Source organism: Phacochoerus africanus, chromosome 4, assembly GCF_016906955.1.
Source record: "Phacochoerus africanus isolate WHEZ1 chromosome 4, ROS_Pafr_v1, whole genome shotgun sequence".
Lineage (NCBI taxonomy): Eukaryota > Metazoa > Chordata > Mammalia > Artiodactyla > Suidae > Phacochoerus > Phacochoerus africanus.
This window is the reverse complement of record NC_062547.1, coordinates 69,288,152-69,305,573: the sequence shown is the minus strand read 5'-3', so window position 1 is coordinate 69,305,573 and position 17,422 is coordinate 69,288,152. Positions and strand designations below refer to the sequence as shown.

At 53.6% G+C, this 17,422-nt stretch overlaps 2 protein-coding genes across 4 annotated transcripts; one reads left to right on the top strand and one right to left on the bottom strand.

Annotated features, from left to right (window-relative positions):
* The first annotated feature begins 43 nt into the window (after positions 1-43).
* Positions 44-10,516, top strand: ANGPTL6 (angiopoietin like 6). 2 transcript variants are annotated; one of them, XM_047776989.1, is made up of 7 exons: positions 44-164; positions 960-1,097; positions 7,063-7,633; positions 8,318-8,495; positions 9,036-9,223; positions 9,294-9,564; positions 10,072-10,516. In XM_047776989.1, exons 3-7 carry the CDS (start codon positions 7,070-7,072, stop codon positions 10,260-10,262), a joined length of 1,392 nt encoding a protein of 463 aa, XP_047632945.1. In that variant the 5' UTR covers positions 44-164; positions 960-1,097; positions 7,063-7,069; the 3' UTR covers positions 10,263-10,516. The 2 variants fall into 2 exon arrangements, with proteins under 2 accessions (XP_047632945.1, XP_047632943.1); XM_047776987.1 differs by lacking the exons at positions 44-164; positions 960-1,097 and adding an exon at positions 2,595-2,775.
* SHFL (shiftless antiviral inhibitor of ribosomal frameshifting) lies at positions 10,018-15,348 on the bottom strand. Of its 2 annotated transcripts, XM_047776994.1 has the most exons (8): positions 15,021-15,348; positions 14,431-14,554; positions 14,186-14,235; positions 12,535-12,573; positions 12,242-12,391; positions 11,672-11,775; positions 11,358-11,512; positions 10,018-10,766 (listed from the first exon to the last, which is right to left on the bottom strand). In XM_047776994.1, exons 1-8 carry the CDS (start codon positions 15,039-15,041, stop codon positions 10,552-10,554), a joined length of 858 nt encoding a protein of 285 aa, XP_047632950.1. In that variant the 5' UTR covers positions 15,042-15,348; the 3' UTR covers positions 10,018-10,551. The 2 variants fall into 2 exon arrangements, with proteins under 2 accessions (XP_047632950.1, XP_047632949.1); XM_047776993.1 differs by having other exon boundaries at positions 10,479-10,766; positions 14,431-15,296.
* Positions 15,349-17,422: the final 2,074 nt, after the last annotated feature.

The following is a 17,422-nucleotide window of genomic DNA, read 5'->3' as shown; positions in this document are numbered from 1 at the left end:
CGTCGGGGGCGTTACTATGGAGACATCTGGTGCTAGTTTCCACGGAAATCAGGGCGGGGCTGCACCGCGCGGGGAGCTTCGGAGAAATGTACTACAAGTTCGAATCCCACCTCGGCCATTTCCACCAGCTGTGCGATTTTGGGAGGCTCCTAAAATATCCTGAAGTGAGAATGATAACCATTTCCTTCCTCCCTGATCCACAAATTAAGAGAGATGATGGATGCACAATACTTGGCGCACTGGCTCCAGGCACTTGGGGGCCTGAGAAGGGGGTAGCGCCTTGGCAGTTATTGCTTATTTGGGCCCCCAGCTGTCCTCCGCGGGAGCCTTGTCTGCGGACGGACTGAGGGATGGAAATTCCACATCACCTTCTGGAAATTCAGGGCAAGGCGGGCGCTTAGTGAATAATTCACCCCCTCCCAGTTTCCGCTCAAATCCCCAGCCTTGGCCTCAGGCCTCTGGCTTCTTCCCCAGAACCTTGGGATGGGGGGAAGGGATCCCCTCAACATCTCTCTCCCTATCCCATCTGTTTCCTTCCCTCATTTGCTTCCCCTCCCCCAACTGTCTCCCCCACCATTTGCCTCCCCTTTCCATCTCCCCACTCCAGTTCCTTCTCCTCTTCCCTCTTCTGTCTCCCCCCATCTCTGTCTTCTCCCTGTCTCTGTCTCCCTTTCCCCAGCTGTCTCTGCCATCAACTGTCTCCTTCATTCGTCTATACATTTCCATCTTTCTCCTCTCTCTCTGTCTCTATCCTCATTTCTCTCCTTGATGCCCATCTCTCTCCCCATCTCTCCTTCTCTGTCTCTCAGACTCCCTCTCTCTCTGTTGCCAATGGGGGAAGTCAGAGGGGGCTATGGGTGGGGGGCCAAGGGGCCCAGTGTAGGGGGGCCCCCCAGCCCAGGCCGGGAGCCCAGCCTGGCAGCCTCTCTCAGATCTGGGACGACCATTTCCTCTTTCAGCCCGGGAGGCCACTCGGGTTACGAGTCCAGAACGAAGAACTGAAGAAGACGGAGAAGGAGACTGCTCCCTGAGAGTGTGTCTGCTGGTCGGGGAGGCCTTCCTACAAGTCGGAGACCCTAGCCTGGCGGGGCCTCTACGTGAGTCACTTTGTACCTCTGCGAGATGACTGTGTAGTTACTTCTGCCTGTTTTCATCCCTGCAGGATTTGACCTGTGTGAGGATGTGAGAGTGTGTGTGGGAGATAAATGGAAACTTGCTGAGGCTGGCGGGCATCAGGGGCTTGCTGTGCACCTGGTTTGTGTCTCTGCTCTTGCCAGTGTGTGACCTCGTGTACCTGGGTGTCTACGTGTCTGACGCAGACACAGATACAGATCCACTCAGCCCACAGGGTATTTTCCTTTAAGTCCTGGTTGCGTTTGTGTGTGTGTGTGTGTGTGTAACCACATTTTGAACACATAATTGCTGCTCAAATCTGTGCTGTGTTTCCAGTTGTGTCTAAAAAATTATGACTTTTTAAATTTTATGGCTGTGCTTCAGCATATGGAAGTTGCTGGGCCAGGGGTTAAATCTGAGCCACAGTGGCAATCTACGCCATGGCTGCAGCAACACCAGAATCTTAACCCACTGTGCCCACCCAGGATCAAACCCGCACTTCCGCAGTGACCGGAGCCACTGTGGTTCGATTTTTTTTTTTTTTAGGGCCACTCCTGAGGCATATGGAAGTTCCCAGGAGGCTGGGGGTCACATTGGAGCTACAGCTGCTGGCCACAGCCAGAGCCATAGCAACGCTAGATCCAAGCTGAGTCTGTGATTTACACTGCAGCTTGTGGCAACACTGGATCCTTAGACCCAGTAATCGAGGACAGCGATTGAACTGGCATCCCCATGGATACCAGCTGGGTTTGTTTCCACTGAGCCACAATTGGAACTCCTGCAGTCAGATTCTTAACCCACTGTGCCATGGCAGGAACTCCAATTGTGTGTATGCCAGGCAAATCCATAGACACAGACACACACATACACATTCCATCTATCTATGTTAACTGCTTCCTGGGTTGGTTTGGATGTTTCATTGGGTATCTGCATATCTCTGTGCTACACTGTTATGTGCACATGGGTGTGTGTATGTCTGTCTTGGTATATGTGTCTGAGTTCTGGAGTCATATTACCTGGGCTGAATCCCACTGAGGACCCTTTCTTTGGCTGTGTGACCACAAGCAAGTTGCTGACCCTCTCTGAGGCTCAGTTTTCCTTGCTGTAAAATATGGCTACATACAGAAACCAGTTCAGGTTGCTGGGATTTAATGAGCTACAAAAGGTAGAGTTTAGAGTCATGCCTGACAAGCAGTAGGTGCTGCTGATGTTTGCTATTATTGTTCTCTGTGGTGTGCGTGTGTGTGTGTGTGTGTGCATGTGTGTGCATACACACACAGGCATGTGTCTGAGGCTAGGATTCCCCGCAGCCTCTTGGGGCCTGCAGCTTCCCACGCTCTATGCTCTGCTGTAGGGGGAACGTCCAGGACACTGACCTGTGTTATCAGGCTCTGGTGGCCTGGGCAGGGGAATCTGGCAATTCTGCTTCAAGTTCTCATGTGGGAAATGCTAAATATTTACACTTGGGGCTCCAGGACTTAGCATCACACTCTAGTCCCAGGCTCAGAGTGGCCTGGAGTGGTTACCAAGCCTCCTCCCTCCTGCTGTACCACCAGCCTCTCCCCTTCTCCAGTCCAGAGGTCCTGCGGGACCCTTGGCTCGTCCTTGGACTTCTTGTGCCTGCTGCAGGCCTTACTGGACTCAGGGTCTTGGTCGTGAGAGGTGAGACGGCAGGAGGGTGGGAGGGCAGGTGGAGGCTGAATCTGTTGGGAAACCTGGGCTTTGGCTTGGCTGGGGAGCTCCCCAGGCCTCCTCTTCACTCCAGGCTGAGATCCTGGAAGGCAGCAGATCCAGGATCTAGAGTATAGATCCTACACTCTTGCTCCAAGGAGTCTGACCCATCTCTGTTGTGGGGGGCCTGGTGTCTTTGAGGGGGTCAAGGAGAGGATCCGGCTCTGCCCTTGGGAGTTGTGCTTGGTGTATGAATACGGTGGTGAATATGCCTTTGTCCAGCTAAGAACCCTCCATGGCTCCCACACGACTCAGAGTAAAACCCTGAATCCTCCTTGAAGCCCGCAAGGTCCTCCACACTTGGTCCCCTCACTCACCTCCTTGTCCTCACCTCCTCCTTCTCTCCCCCTCACTCACTCTGTTCTAGCCTGATTGGCCTCTCTGCTATTCCTTGGGCATGGCAGCTAAGGTTCCCACCTCAGGACCTTTGAACTTGCTGTTCCCTCTGTCTGAATGCTCTTCCCTTTCGCTCTCTTCCTTCAAGTCTTTGCTCCAGTGTCATCTGCGTGAAGTCTGACTCCCCTATTTACCTGTCTGTCTATCTTTTTTTTTTTTTTGTCTTTTTAGGACTGAACCTACAGCATATGGAAGTTCTCAGGCAGGCTAAGGATCGAATCAGAGCTGGAGCTGCCAGCCTACACCACGACCACAGCAACACGGGATCCCAGCCATGTCTGCAACCTACACCAGAGCTTATGGCAATGTGGGATCCTTAACCCACTGAGAGAGGCCAGAGATTGAGCCCATGTCCTCATGGATGCTAGTTGGGTTCATTACTGCTGAGCCAGAATGGGAACTCCTATTTTTTTTTTTTTTCTTTTTGACTGCCCCAAGGCATATGGAGTTCTCAGCCAGGGATCAGGTCCAAGCCAAAGTCTTGACAGCAGCTGCAGCAACGCTGGACCCTTAACCTACTGTGCCGGGCTTGCGGGGGGGGGGGGGGTCAAAACTTCGTCCTAGTGCTCCCAAGATGCTGCTGTTGATCCCATTGGCCACAGCAGGAACTCCCTATCTATCTATTTTGGCTGTGCATGCAGAAATTTCAGGGCCAGGGATCGAACCCAAGCCACAACCGTGACCTGAGCCATAGCGGTGAAGACATCAGCCTCCCAATCTGCTGAGCCACCAGGGAACTCTTGACTTCTCTATTTTTTCTTTTATTTATTTTTAAAATTTATTTATTTATTTATTTATTTTTGTCTTTTTGTCTTTTTCTAGGGCCGCACCCACGGCATATGGAGGTTCTCAGGCTAAGGGTCTAATCAGAGCTACAGCTGCCGGCCTACGACACAGCCACAGCAACATCAGATCTGAACTGCGTCTGCAACCTACACCAGAGCTCATGGCAACGCTGGATCCTTAACCCACTGAGCGAGGCCAGGGATCGCACCTACAACCTCATGGTTCCTAGTCAGATTGGTTTCAGCTGCGCCCTAGTATTTTTTATAATACTATTTTTTTCTATTTATAGCTGCTTTACAGTGTTCTGTCAATTTCCCACTGTACAGCAAGGTGGCCCAGTTACACATACATGTATACATTCTTTTTTCTCACATTATCATGCTCCATCATAAGTGACTAGATATAGTTCACAGTTTTTTTTTTTTTTTTTTTAATGGCCACATCTGAGGCACACGAAAGTTCCCAGGCCAGGGACTGAATCTGAGCCACAGCTGTAGCAATGCTAAATCGTTTAACCTATTGTGCTGGGCCAGGGATTGAACCAATGCCTCCCCAGTGATCCAAGCTGCTGCAGTCAGATTCTTTACCCACTGTGCCACAGCAGGAACTCCCTGACTCCTCTATTTAAAATGCCCATTCCCCAGGCCAGCTCTCCCACTCACTTCCGTATTTTTCTCCTAAGCACTTATCAGCCTCTGACCTCCCCACTGTCTGTTTTCCCAACCTGCTCCACCAGGGCAGGCACTTTATCTGTGTTGGTCACAGCTGTGTCCCCATCTCCTGGAACAGCTTCTGGCACACAAAAGGTGCTCAAGGAATGTGTATTGGGTGTGCAAATGAGGCAATGTGTGTGACAATGCAGACCTCAAGACACATGCCTCTGTGGCCAATGGATGTGTGGGTTTGGACATAGCGGACACTGGTGCAGACGGGGATAACACGTGGAATGTGGTCTGAATGTCAGCAAGTGCACATGGGAGGGAAGTATATCCCCATCTTCGAGGCTGCAAGTTTGTGAATCCCAGGAATGAAGACAGTGGGGACCCATGTGTGATCCTGCAGGGCTGGGGGTTAGGTAGCACTGTTTTAGGCTCTGGGGACAGAGCAGAGGACAAAACCCAGACACAGCCTCTGGGAGCTGATTTTTTGGTGGAGAAGTTCAGACCATAAACAATGGCAAATAAATGAAGCAGCTGCAGAGTGATAAATGCTAAAATGAAAATGACTGTGGCTCGGTGGCGTCTTAACAGAACCAGGATGCAGCTTTGATCCCCAGCCTGGTACAGTGGGTTAAAGGCTCCAGTGTTGCCATAGCTGTGGCGTAGGTTGAAACTGTGGCTCAGATCTGATCCCTGGCCCAGGAATTCCATATGTCATGGGGCAGCCAAAAAAGAATGATAATAATAATAAAAAGACAGGTGTTCCCGGAGTTCCCATCGTGGCTCAGTGGTTAACGAATCTGACTAGGAACCATGAGGTTGCAGGTTCGATCCCTGGCCTTGCTTAGTGGGTTAAGGATCTGGCATTGCTGTGAGCTGTGGTGTAGGTCGCAGACACAGCTTGGATCCCGAGTTGCTGTGGCTGTGGCGTAGACCAGCAGCTACAGCTCCGATGAGACCCCTAGCCTGGGAACCTCCATGTGCCAGGGGAGCAGCCCTGGAAAAAGCAAAAAGACAAAAAAAAAAAAAAAAGAAAGACAGGTGTTCCCATTGTGGCGCAGTGGAAACAAATCCGACTAGTATCCATTAAGATTCGGGTTCAATCCGTGGCCTTGCTCAGTGGGTCTGGGATCTGCTCCAGCCTCTTCCAAATTTCTCTAATACATCAGTCAACCAACCTAAGGGCCTTTGCCCATCAGTTATCAGATCCAACCTCAGGGCCTTTGCCCTCCCTTCCTCCCTTCCTTCGAAGTTCCCAGGCTAGGGGTCAAATTGGAGCTGCAGCTGCCACCCCAGCCACAGCCATGGCAATGCCGCAGTTTGTGGCAACCCTGGATCCTTAACTCACTGAGTGAGGTCAGGGATGGAACCTGCATCCTCATAGATACTAGTCGGGTTCTTAACCCACTGAGCCACAATGGGAACTCCAGGGCCTTTGCACTTTCCATTCCCCTTGCCAATGACCTCTTCTCCCCAGGCACCCTAATGGTTTCCTCCCTCACCTCCTTCAGGTCTTTGTTTAAAAATGTCATCTTCGGAGTTCCTGTTGTGGTGCAGTGGTTAACGAATTCGACTAGGAACCATGAGGTTGCAGGTTCAATCCCTGGCCTTGCTCAGTGGGTTAAGGGCCCGGCGTTGCCGTGAGCTGTGGTGTAGGTTGCAGACACAGCTCGGATCCCGAGTTGCTGTGGCTCTGGCATAGGCCGGTGGCTACTGCTCCGATTAGACCCCTAGCCTGGGAAACTCCATATGCCGCAGGAGCGGCCCTAGAAAAGGCAAAAAGACAAAATAAATAAAAAATAAAAATGTCATCTTCTCCAGGTCTTTCCTCCTCTCAAGTAGCCCCTGCCATATCCCCATATCTGCCCTTTACTGTTATCTTTTTATTTTTAGCTACGCCTGGGCATGTGGAAGTTCCTGGGCCAGGGATCGAACCCAAGACAACGTAGTGCCCATAGCTGCTGCAGTCTGATTCTTAATCCCCTACACCACAGAGGGAACTCCAACCCTAACTTAATTTTGTTCCCTGTTTACCACGGCAAGGATTTTTGTGTTTTGTTCACCACTATTCCCAGCACCTAGAATTGAGGCAGCACACAGTAAGCACTCAGTAAACACTTGCTGAGTTAATGCTGTGGCATACTGTCTGGGAGCTTGGAACTCAGTGGAGAGGGCAGGGCTGGATCCTATTAGAGTATCTATCTACGGCCTCCGGGCAGGGAAAGGGGTGGAGGTGGGATGTGTGGACCTGGATCCACGCAGTTACAGACATGCGCGTTCCCGCGTGGGAGCAGATAGGTCTGGCCCGGCCTGAGAAACGAGGGGACTAGTCTGGGTTAGGAGGTCCCCCTCCTTTCGATTTATACTCTGCTCGCAGGTCCGCCATGTCGGCACCCCGGCTGTTTACGCTGCAGCTGCTGCTCTTGCTGGGCGCGTCGGGGGCGCGCGCGGCCGCCCCGCGCTGCACCTACACCTTCGTGCTGCCCCCGCAGAAGTTCACCGGCGCCGTGTGTTGGAGCGGGCCGGCGGCCGCGCGCCCGGCACCCGAGGCTGTGAACGCTAGCGAGGTGGAGGCACTGCGCCTGCGCGTGGGCCGCCACGAGGAGCTGCTGCGCGAACTTCAGCGGCTGGCGACCGCCGACGGCGCCGTGGCCGGCGAGGTGCGCGCGCTGCGCAAGGAGAGCCGAGGCCTGAGCGCGCGCCTGGGCCAGCTGCGGGCGCAGCTGCAGCACGAGGCGGGCTCGGGGGCGGGGCCGGAACCCGCCGCCGCGCTGGCTCTGCTTGGGGAGCGAGTGCTCAACGCCTCGGCCGAGGCGCAGCGCGCCGCCGTCCGCTTCCACCAGCTGGACGTCAAGTTCCGCGAGCTGGCACAGCTGGTCAGCCAGCAGAGTGGTCTTATCGCCCGCCTGGAGCGCCTGTGCCCGGGGGGTGCGGGCGGGCAGCAGCAGGTAACTCCAAAACGCGGTCCCACCCCCCTGCAAATCGCAGCCACTTCTTGTGAGCATCGTCAGGAAGATGGGCCTCCTGAAACTCCAGGATATCTTATGCGCAGTTCTGAAATACAAAAATTCCAAAAACCGGATGCCTACCTCTCCCCCAATAACTCATTTGAGTTAAAACGCGACTAGTGGCTACTTAAAGTCTTTACCTATCTATCTGATATGAATACCTATAGGGTCCTGTAAACAAGCAAATTAATATGTGGATAAAGACCAATGACCTCATAGAGGGTGTTAGGTAACATACATGGTGACTTTGTATTACTGTTTCTAACTCCTGCCATATTATCCTGAATTCTGGACTGTCTGGCCCTGAGTTTTAAGAGATTATTGCTTTGTGACAGTGCCTACCTTACAGGGTTGTTGGGCAGATTCAGTTAGTTAATATTCAATATTGGATGTACTAATTATCCCTACTTTGCAGAAAAGTTTGGAGGCACAGATCAGTTATGCTGTGAATGCCAGAGCAGGAGTTTAAGCCCAGCTCTGTCTCTTTTTGACTACTAGAGACTCAATTGGAGAGGATCAATCCATGCCCTGTCCTTCTCACCTGAGTGCTCAGAGATTTAGGAGCCCGGAGCCTTCTGGGCTGATGGTTAGTCCAATCACATGTAACTCTCTTGGTTACCCCAGGTCCTGCCACCGCCTCTGGTGCCTGTGGTTCCAGTCAGTCTGGTGGGTGATACTAATGACACCAGTAGGAGGCTAAACTCAGCCCCAAAGCCCCAGAGAGACCAGACCCTGAGACAGCAGGAGCCCTTGGCCTCTCCTCTGCCCTCAGGGCACCCTGCTGTCCCTACCAAGCCTGCAGGTAAGACAAGGGCAGGGTTGTTGGGGGTCTGAGGAGCCAGGAGATTCCCAGTGCAGCATGAATTGAGGCAAATAACAAATTGTACTTAAATGCCATATTCTTCTCATGGAGATGGGACTGGAAGAAATAATGCTTTTATTCCGATTATGATGGAACTCTTATTCTGATAAAGACCCAAATTGTTACTGTGGTGTGAGAATAGGATTGGTACTCTTATTTTGATGAGGGGGGCAGGGAATTTAGACTGCTACTTCGGTGAGAATTTGAGGGAGTTCAGAGGGCCATGCTCAGGATCTCTCTTCTGGCGAGGAGACCAGAAAAGGATTTAAGAATCCCAATCTCCACATTTGGTCTAGTGAGAGAAGAGTGACATAGTCTTATTTAGATAAGAAAAGGGGCACTGAGGCTCTTATTCTAGAGAGAGGGTAGGAGAGACAGGACTGCTATTCTGGTGAGGGGACCAGTGAGAATCAGGACTCTTTACCCTTATAAGGAGTTATTGGTCCAGGCTGTGTCTCTTTCATATTCTTGTGCCCATAGGGCCATGGAAGGATTGTGCAGAGGCCCGCCAGGCAGGCCATGGACAGAGTGGAGTATATGAGCTACGACTGGGCCGGCATGTGGTATCAGCATGGTGCGAGCAACAGCTGGAAGGTGGGGGCTGGACTGTGATCCAGAGGCGGCAAGATGGCTCTGTCAACTTCTTCACTACTTGGCAGCACTACAAGGTGGGCCCAGGTGTGTGGGGCAGGGCTGGGCAGGGAAGAGGACTTGCTCCTGACTTCCCTACCCTGCCAGGCCGGCTTTGGTCAGCCTGATGGGGAATACTGGCTAGGCCTTGAACCTGTGCATCAGCTGACCAGCCGTGGGGACCATGAGCTACTGGTTCTCCTTGAAGACTGGGGAGGCCGTGGGGCACGTGCCCACTATGACAGTTTCTCCCTGGAGCCTGAGAGTGACCACTACCGCCTACGGCTTGGCCAGTACCATGGAGATGCTGGAGACTCTCTTTCCTGGCACAACGACAAGCCTTTCAGCACTGTGGATAGGGATCGAGACTCCTATTCTGGTAAGGAGCTCTTATTCTGCTCCTGGTGGTGGTGGGGATAGAGGACTTAGTGAGGAAATGAAAGGGGGTGGGGTATGACTTCCCCTCGTAAGTATCAGGGTAGACAAGGAAATGGAGGACAGGACTCTTATTCTGGTGAGAGGGTGGGGAGTTGCAGATTCATTCTCTGATGAGGCAGTAAGAGTCAGGACTCCTACCTTGGTAAAAGGTGGCAGGTGGACTGGGATGAGGTGAACTATGAGAACTAGGACTCTTATTCTAGAAAGGAAGTAGAGAAGGTTGTTTTCCCTGATAAAGGAGTGAGAAGTAAAGCTACTAGTTTGAAGAACAGTAGGGAAAATGTGACTTGTACTGTGGTAAGGGGATAAGGAAGGAATTAAGGCTCTTACTCTGAAGAAAGTTGGGGGGTGGGGTGGGCAGAGAATGCCTGGCAAAAGCCTTGTACTAATGAGATGTTGGTAGAGGCTTTAATTCTGATGAGACAACACGGATTCTCTCTCCCTTCAGGTAACTGTGCCTTGTACCAGCGGGGAGGCTGGTGGTACCATGCCTGTGCCCACTCCAACCTCAATGGTGTGTGGCATCGTGGTGGCCACTACCGTAGCCGCTACCAGGACGGTGTCTACTGGGCCGAGTTTCGTGGTGGGGCTTACTCTCTCAAGAAGGCGGCCATGCTGATCCGGCCCCTGAGGCTGTGACCATCTATCCATCTTTCCCCCAGGTCCCAGGGGGATGTTTGTCAGCAGGAGCCCAAGTTGTCCTGGTCACACCTCCTTCATGGCTCAGTGCAGGCCATGTCCCACAGACCTCTTCCCATTGTGGATCTGCTCCTGGGGGCCCTGAACACAGGACCCGGGAATCCCCCTGCCAATATCTCAGACCCAGACCGCTCCCCAAGGGCATTTAGATCTCCGTTTGAGCTCACATTTTATAACAACACAAAGTATCCACAGACCGTGTCTGGTTTGCATCTGCACCTGGCAGGGGTCACTCCCCATGCCCACCCTCCTCCTCCTCCTCCTCCTCCTTCAGGTCCTCCAGAATGAGGTTGTCCAGGTCTTCCAGGAGGCCCCCCTGGCTCAGGCAGGTGGCCACTGTGGAGCCACTGCTGATGTGGGGGTTGCTGGGGTGCAGGACTTTGGGTAGGTGGTTCTGCTTCCGGCTCTTGGGGTGCGCACAGGAGGTCCCAGGCACGTGGGGCTCTGGGGAGGGAGAAGTTCTGAGGTCCTCGGACCCTGATGCTACATGAGACTCTGGGGGCAAGGAGGCTAAGGCCACGGGGAGCTCCAGGGAAGGAGGGGCAGAGGCTATAGGCTATGGGCCAGAGCTACAGGAGATTCAGAGACAAAGGTAACAGGTGTTGAAGCCACCAGAGACTCAGGTACATGGGTGTCACCTGAGACTATGGGAGACGAAATGGGAGCCAAGAACGCAGAGACCACAAGGGCAGAAGCCACAGGACACTGGGGTGTGGGCCACTGGAGTGAGACCACAGAGCCTATGGGTAAGACAATGGAAGGTGGCCAATGCCATGGGAGGTGGGTGTTAGGAGGGGCAAGGGTCCTGAGGGACCTGGAGGTAAGGAGACTTGGAGGACCATGGAAGATGTAGAAGGAGGGGCAGATGCGCTGGGAGACAAAAGGGCCTCCAGGACTGATGTGGCCTTGGGAGGCATGCAGAAGAGGCAGGCAGAAACCCTGGTACTTAAATCCCCAGGGTGGATGTCCCAGGAATCAAGGCCAGGTAGACTGCCCAGAGTTGGGGAAGGCCACAGGGACACACCAGGCCCTCACCTCGCCGGTTGTAGCAGTCCTCAGCTGAGCAGGAGTGGGTGTGGTTGCTGCGGCGATCCGTGTCCCAGTCCCAGCGCGGAGGGAGGATCCGTGTTGGAAACACGGGGAAGCCGCACCCATAGCAGGGGGATGTGGACCCCATTTGCGCCCAGCCCCTGGGGGCGGGGAGGGCCGTGAGGGTCCAAGGGCCGCCTGGGCCAGTGTGGGGCCGGGTCTAGGAGGGGCAGGGGTGGGGTGGGGAGGGGCCGAGAGTGGGGACTAGAGGTCAGAACCCTCACCGGAAGTTGTGCCCTCACCGGAAGTTGTGCCCTCACCGGAAGTTGTGCCGACATTTCGGGCAGTGGAACTCAGCCACGCCCCACATCTTGTCGGGTGGCACCGGCTCATAGCGCTTCCTGCATTTCCTGCATCTGGACACCTGGGGGTGCGGAAAGGGGAGCCGGCTTGAGGTCAGAGGTGAGCACCAACAGCTTGATGTTGGCCACAGTGAGATTTACACAATGGAAATTGGCAAACACTATAAATCCGGGGTTGCCTCCACCCCACAAGAGCTGGCTAATAGGCATTTACCAGAAGCACACCACTGGTCAAGGGGTTCAGAAGCCAGATATAGGGTTGTGGTTGCGGGGGGGTCAGGTTTGACTTCTGCGGTAGCTGTCAAACTGTGTAATCCGAGATCAGGCTCTGGGGTAAAAGTCGAGCTTCTCAAGTTGAAAGAGAAGTCCAGTCGGGGTTGGGGTATGCGATTCGGGTTGATCTCTGAGGTTGGAGGTCGGGGGTTGGGTTCTTAGAGGCTGATGTTCTTCCGTCAAGGGTTTGGACACTGAGGTTGAGGGTTGGGAGTGGAGTCAGGACAGAACCAAGGTCAGGGGTTGGGTTATCACCTCCTTCCGCTGGGGCACGCGGCGCCACCAGACGTGGTCACAGGAAGAGCAAGCGAACTGCCGGTCCACGGCAGGGATGAGGTCTTCCTGGGCACGCTGGAACATGCGTAGGTTGGCTTCTGTCAATGGCAGGAGGGAGGTTGCCACTGCCTGTAGGATGGTGTAGGTGGGGATGGGAGGGTTGTCAGCCCTCTTTTTCCCTTCCTCCCCCTACAGCGTCCCTCCTCCTCACCTAGGGACCTCCCCATGGATGTCCTCCCTGCTCACCTTCCCGTCCCACATCCTGGACTCACCTGGATGTCACGGTCCTGCTTCATATCCTCTGGGGGGTCCTGAGTGGAGACACCAGGGCAGAAACTGGGGATGTGGCTCATGCATCTTTTCTGTGGGTGGGGCTTCTGGGGAGGTGGGGTTCTGGCCCCATATTAAGAGTAGGGTGTCCCTAGGAGTTCTTGCTGTGGAACAGCCAGATCAATGGTGTCCTGGGAGTGCTGGGATGCAGGTTTGATCCCTGGCCCAGCACAGCGATTTAAGGATCCTCCATTACTACAGCTGCGGCTTAGGTTGCAACTGAGGCTTAGGTCTGATCCCTTGCCTGGGAACTCCACATGCCATGAAGTGGCCAAAAAAAAAAAAAAAAAAGCAGGGTGTTCCTAACTCAGGAGGAGTTGATTGACTGCGAAGTATCTATTTCCTCAGGGCAGGATGTGTGACTTCAGTTGTCCTTAGAGCAACCCTGAGAGGTAGGCATATCTATTACCCCCATTGTTCAGATGGGGAAACTGAGGCCCAGAGCTGGGAGAGGGCTTGCTGAATTTACCCTGAGTGAACCTGGTGGGGCAGGCCTGGACCCCATGCTCCTGTCCTACTCACAAATGCCACACATTTGTTGGCATGGTGACAGGTCACCTCTTTGAGGCCATGCTGCTTTAGGCTAAGTGCTTGGGCTCTGGATTTAGGGAGATGGGGGTTGAAATCCTGGCCTCATTACCTCCAGTTGTGGGGGTGTGGCCAAGCCATTCCCACTACTGAGGGACATCTAAGAGCCCAGGTTCTGACTCTAGGTGGCAGAGGTTCAAATCCCAGCTGTCACCTGCCTTCTGCATGAACCTGACAAGTGGCTTCATCACCCTGTGTCTCAGTTTTCTCATCTGTAAAATGGACATGCTAGTATCTTAATAGGACCTGTCTCATAGGACCTGTGGCAATGAAATCAGTCAACAGGTAAAAGTCCTGGAGTCCTGCCACAGGGGAAGTGCTTTATCAATGACACTCTTTGCTATTTTATCATACTCATCATATGTATAAATGTAAATATATGAATGTTAAGAGTGTAATACATCCTTTATTACACTTTTTAAGAACTCTATGCTGGGCCTTTTAGACAGGTGAAACCAGTGCACCAGACACCAAAGCCATCTAAGGGGCAAAGTGGCCCTGTTGTGTCTATGCCTCAAAGCCTTTCATTCATTCATTCATTCATTCCTTTGGGATCCCCTGCCCTTCTCTCCTCCCCCACCTCCTGCTCATCCCAGCCTGTCTGCATGTTCCTTTGCTCGCACAGCCTCCCTCTTCCAGGAAGACCCTTTCTGACTCCTCCCCTTCCCAGGGATGACTCCTCCCTGATCTTGAACAACTTCCTTCCAACTCCTCCAGGAAGCCTTCCCTGACCTCTGTGGCTCCTCTGTAAATGACATTAATCCCGATTCATTTCACTGGCTAGTTTCTTGTCTCTCTCTCCCCCACTGAATACAGTCAGCATGTAATGAGCACCTACTGTTTGCAGGCCCCCCAGCCAGATACAAGACTGAGAGGTGAATAAGTGAATGAGGCTGTACCATGAGTTGTGGACTGACAGTGCACAGCGGGGGCTCAGCGTGAATGAGCCTACCCTTCTGTTCTCCCTCCCCTTAGCACATCCTTTGAGGGAGAGGGACAGTTTACCTGGGCATCCAGGTCATTACTCAGTTCCTGTCCATCTTTCTGCTTTACCCCTGGTGGGGAGAGTAAGTGTAAGTGAAGGGCCCTTGAAAGATCTTGTGGGAGTTTCAGTGTCCCCAGAACCCCTGATACAGACCGCTCCCCAAAGAGATGATCTCATCGCTTCTTTCTACCCCCAACACAGACCACACCCCCCTCCAGTGCTCCTCTGCAGAACCCCCACCAGGCCCTCGATCCGGCCTGCTCACCGTACACGATGGAGCGCCCCACTCCGGTGTGGTCGCTGCCAAATTTCCTCATCAGAGTCCCCGCCTTCTTGGGGGATACCTTCCCATGAAACTTCTCCCGGAGGCGCCGGACGCTCTTCTCCAGCTGGGGTGGGGACAGGGGGCTCCGAAGGAGGAAGGAGAGGAGCGATGGCCCTTCCCCCATCCCTAGGCATCCTTTTTCTCGGCCTGAACTTGACCCTTGGTTTTGGCTTCTGCACAGCCCCCCCCCCAATCCCTCTACTGCATTTCCTGGAAAAAGCCAAAGTCCCTACAAGGCACTGGGGGAGGGAGCGGACCAAGGTGAGCGTTCTAGGCTAAGAGAGGAGGCCCGCCAGGTAACCCCTGGCCTCTGACCCTTGACCCAGCAGCCTCCGCTTTTCCTCGAGGAGGCCGCATTTCGCTCTAGGGCATGTGGTGGTCACTCTCCTTTCTGAGGGGAACGAGTGCCAGCCTAAGGATTGGTCTGGGTTTCAGATGGAGTCCCCAGGAACTGCGAAGCCCCTTTCGCGCCCCGAACTCCTCCCCAGCATCTCTCGCAGGCCCCCGGCCCACTGGCAGCCATCTCCTACCTCCACACCTTCCTGAGACATGGTGGCGGCGCAGGTCCCAGCGAGGGTCCGCACTGCGCGCTCAGCGACCCCCTACCTGGGCGCGCCTGTCGGTCCTGCCGCCGCGCAGGGCAGGGGGCGGGGCCTCCAGGCGGGCTCCGCCCTTCCTTTCCGGCCCTCCGTTTCGCTTTCGATAGGGAAAGGGGGGACGGGGCGCGCTGGCTCCGCCTTGGCTCCGCCTCTGCTCTTGCGCCCCAAACCCAGGCGGGCGCCACCGATCTGCACCCTGCGGCGGAGCGCGCAGACCTCGGGCGGGGGAGGCAGCGCGGCCTCTGCAGTCGGTCACATGTCCCCACGCTGCGCGGGGTCCGCGTCTTCACGTCCCTCGTGGGGGTGGGGCCGCATCGGAAGGCCGCGGCGAGTTTCTGCGCCCCCGTTAGCTCGCGCCCCCCCATTTCATTGTTCCATCCCCTCCCCTTCCCGGGAATCAGGCAGTATTCAGCACTTGGACCCCTTTCTTGCGCTGAGTCTCTTACCTGGCCACGTCCCCTTTCTGAACCTCAATTTACTCCTCTGTAAGATGGGATGATGGTAGTGGCTACAGTCTGGGTGTATTTTGGCGGCGGGGGGCGGCGGGGGCGGTGTGTGTTTGCCAGGATTCGATTCCCCGCGTAGAGCAGTTAGTAGCGCCTGGCAGATACTTAACTAGTCACTGGGTCACCTACTATGTGTAAAATAAGGAGGGGCAAGCAGCTGGGGGGAAGGAAGAGATGCTTGTTAAGAATACAAATTCCCTGGGTCCCTAGCAGTTGTCCAGAGTTAGGCTGTCTAGGGGATTACAGGGAATTTACACTGTAAATGGGAAGGTTGAGAACCCCAGGGGTCCGAACTTTTCTAACCTAGCAGGGGGCGAAGAGGGGGCTGGAGGAGCTCTTAGGAAGGGCTCTGGCCCAGCCTGAAGGCTTCAGAAATGGCTTCTCTGAGGAATCCTTGAAGTATGAGGTCTCAGCTAAGCGAAGAATGGAGTAGGGAAGGAGGGAGCTAGTCCTGCAAAGACCCCAGAATCAAGAGAATCTAGGGCTTTAGTCTAGGGCTTCTCAACCTCAGCTCTACTTGGGGCTGGATGGTTCTTTGTGGTGGGGACCTGCCCTGTGCATTGTAGGGTGTTGAGTTGCATCCCTGGCCTCTACCCACCAGATGCCAGTGGCACCCTTGCCCCAGTTGAGACAACTGAAAGTGTCTCCAGATGCTGCCAAATACCCTCTGAGGGGCTAAATTGCATTAGGACAAATGACTCCAAAAATCATTTTTCAGTGAGCACCCCTATGTTCAAGCTCCATCCCCAGGTGGCTATTTGTGTATAAACTATATACAAATACAGTTATACTGAGAGATTCCATAGATTATTTAATAATAATGTATTCAGTGCATAAAGATATTCCTCAGCAGACTAAAAAAAAAGGACATTAAAAATAGAAATGTTCCGGAGTTCCCACTGTGACGCATCGGAATCGGTGGTGTTCCTGGAGTGCTGGAATGCAGGTTCGATCCCTGGCCCTGCACAGTGGGCTAAGGATCTTGCATTGCCGCAGCTGCAGCATAGGTCATAACTGTGGTTTGGATCTGATCCCTGGCCTGGGAACTCCATATGCCAAGGGGCTGCCAAAAAACAAAAAAAAGAGAAGTGTTCTAAAGTGTTCTTCTTGAACCTCAACCTTTTGTTTGTGGGGTCTATGCACCTTTCTCTGGAGCCTGCTCTATTAGTGAATGTAAATAGTTCATAGTTCTTTGTGGCTGGCTGGTGGGATTGCAAGCAGGGATGGGGGCCTTTAGGCAGCACATAGGACCTGGGATTTTATCCTGAGGGAAGTGGGGAGGCGTGGAGGGGCTCTCCCATTATAATTGCCAATTACTCCTTATCCAGTGGAGGGGGAGGGCATGGCTACGTCCCATCCCTTGGTTAGGGTGGGCATTGAGCAGGTAGGAAACGGGTGGGAGCCTAAAACAGTCCTGTTACAAGTCAGGTCTGCTAGATTCTCATCATAATGGCCACCATAGTGAGAACTTACTCTGTGCCAGCCACTGTGGACACAGCACCAAATAAAACAAATCCTCATCGAGCTAGCATTCTAGTAGGGGAGACAAGAAACAAGTATGTAATAGGATAGGAGATAAGTGCCAGGAGGAAAAATGAACTGGGTAGGGGGAATGGGTAAAGGGAGTTTAGAAATGGTTGTGGGAAGTAACAGCTGAGGGGAGATCTGAAGGATGTGGTGAGGGGGAGAATTCCAGGTAGAAGGTGGGAGCCTTGGACTGTTGTTACCAGGTATTATAATTCTCTATTGCTGCATAGCAAATTATCCCCAAGCATTAGTGGCTTAAAACAAGAAACAAACCCAACTAGTATCCATGAAGATGTAGGT

Excerpts from the sequence above, each read along its gene's own strand:
- ANGPTL6 (XM_047776989.1), top strand. The coding sequence starts at position 7,070 with ATGTCGGCACCCCGGCTGTTTACGCTGCAGCTGCTGCTCTTGCTGGGC. Across the intron at positions 7,634-8,317 it reads GTGCGGGCGGGCAGCAGCAG|GTCCTGCCACCGCCTCTGGT; the intron begins GTAACTCCAAAA and ends TGGTTACCCCAG. Across the intron at positions 8,496-9,035 it reads TGTCCCTACCAAGCCTGCAG|GGCCATGGAAGGATTGTGCA; the intron begins GTAAGACAAGGG and ends TTGTGCCCATAG.
- SHFL (XM_047776993.1), bottom strand. The coding sequence starts at position 14,614 with ATGGGGGAAGGGCCATCGCTCCTCTCCTTCCTCCTTCGGAGCCCCCTG. Across the intron at positions 12,392-12,534 it reads AGCAGGACCGTGACATCCAG|GCAGTGGCAACCTCCCTCCT; the intron begins GTGAGTCCAGGA and ends ACCATCCTACAG. Across the intron at positions 11,513-11,671 it reads AAATGTCGGCACAACTTCCG|GGGCTGGGCGCAAATGGGGT; the intron begins GTGAGGGCACAA and ends CCCCGCCCCCAG.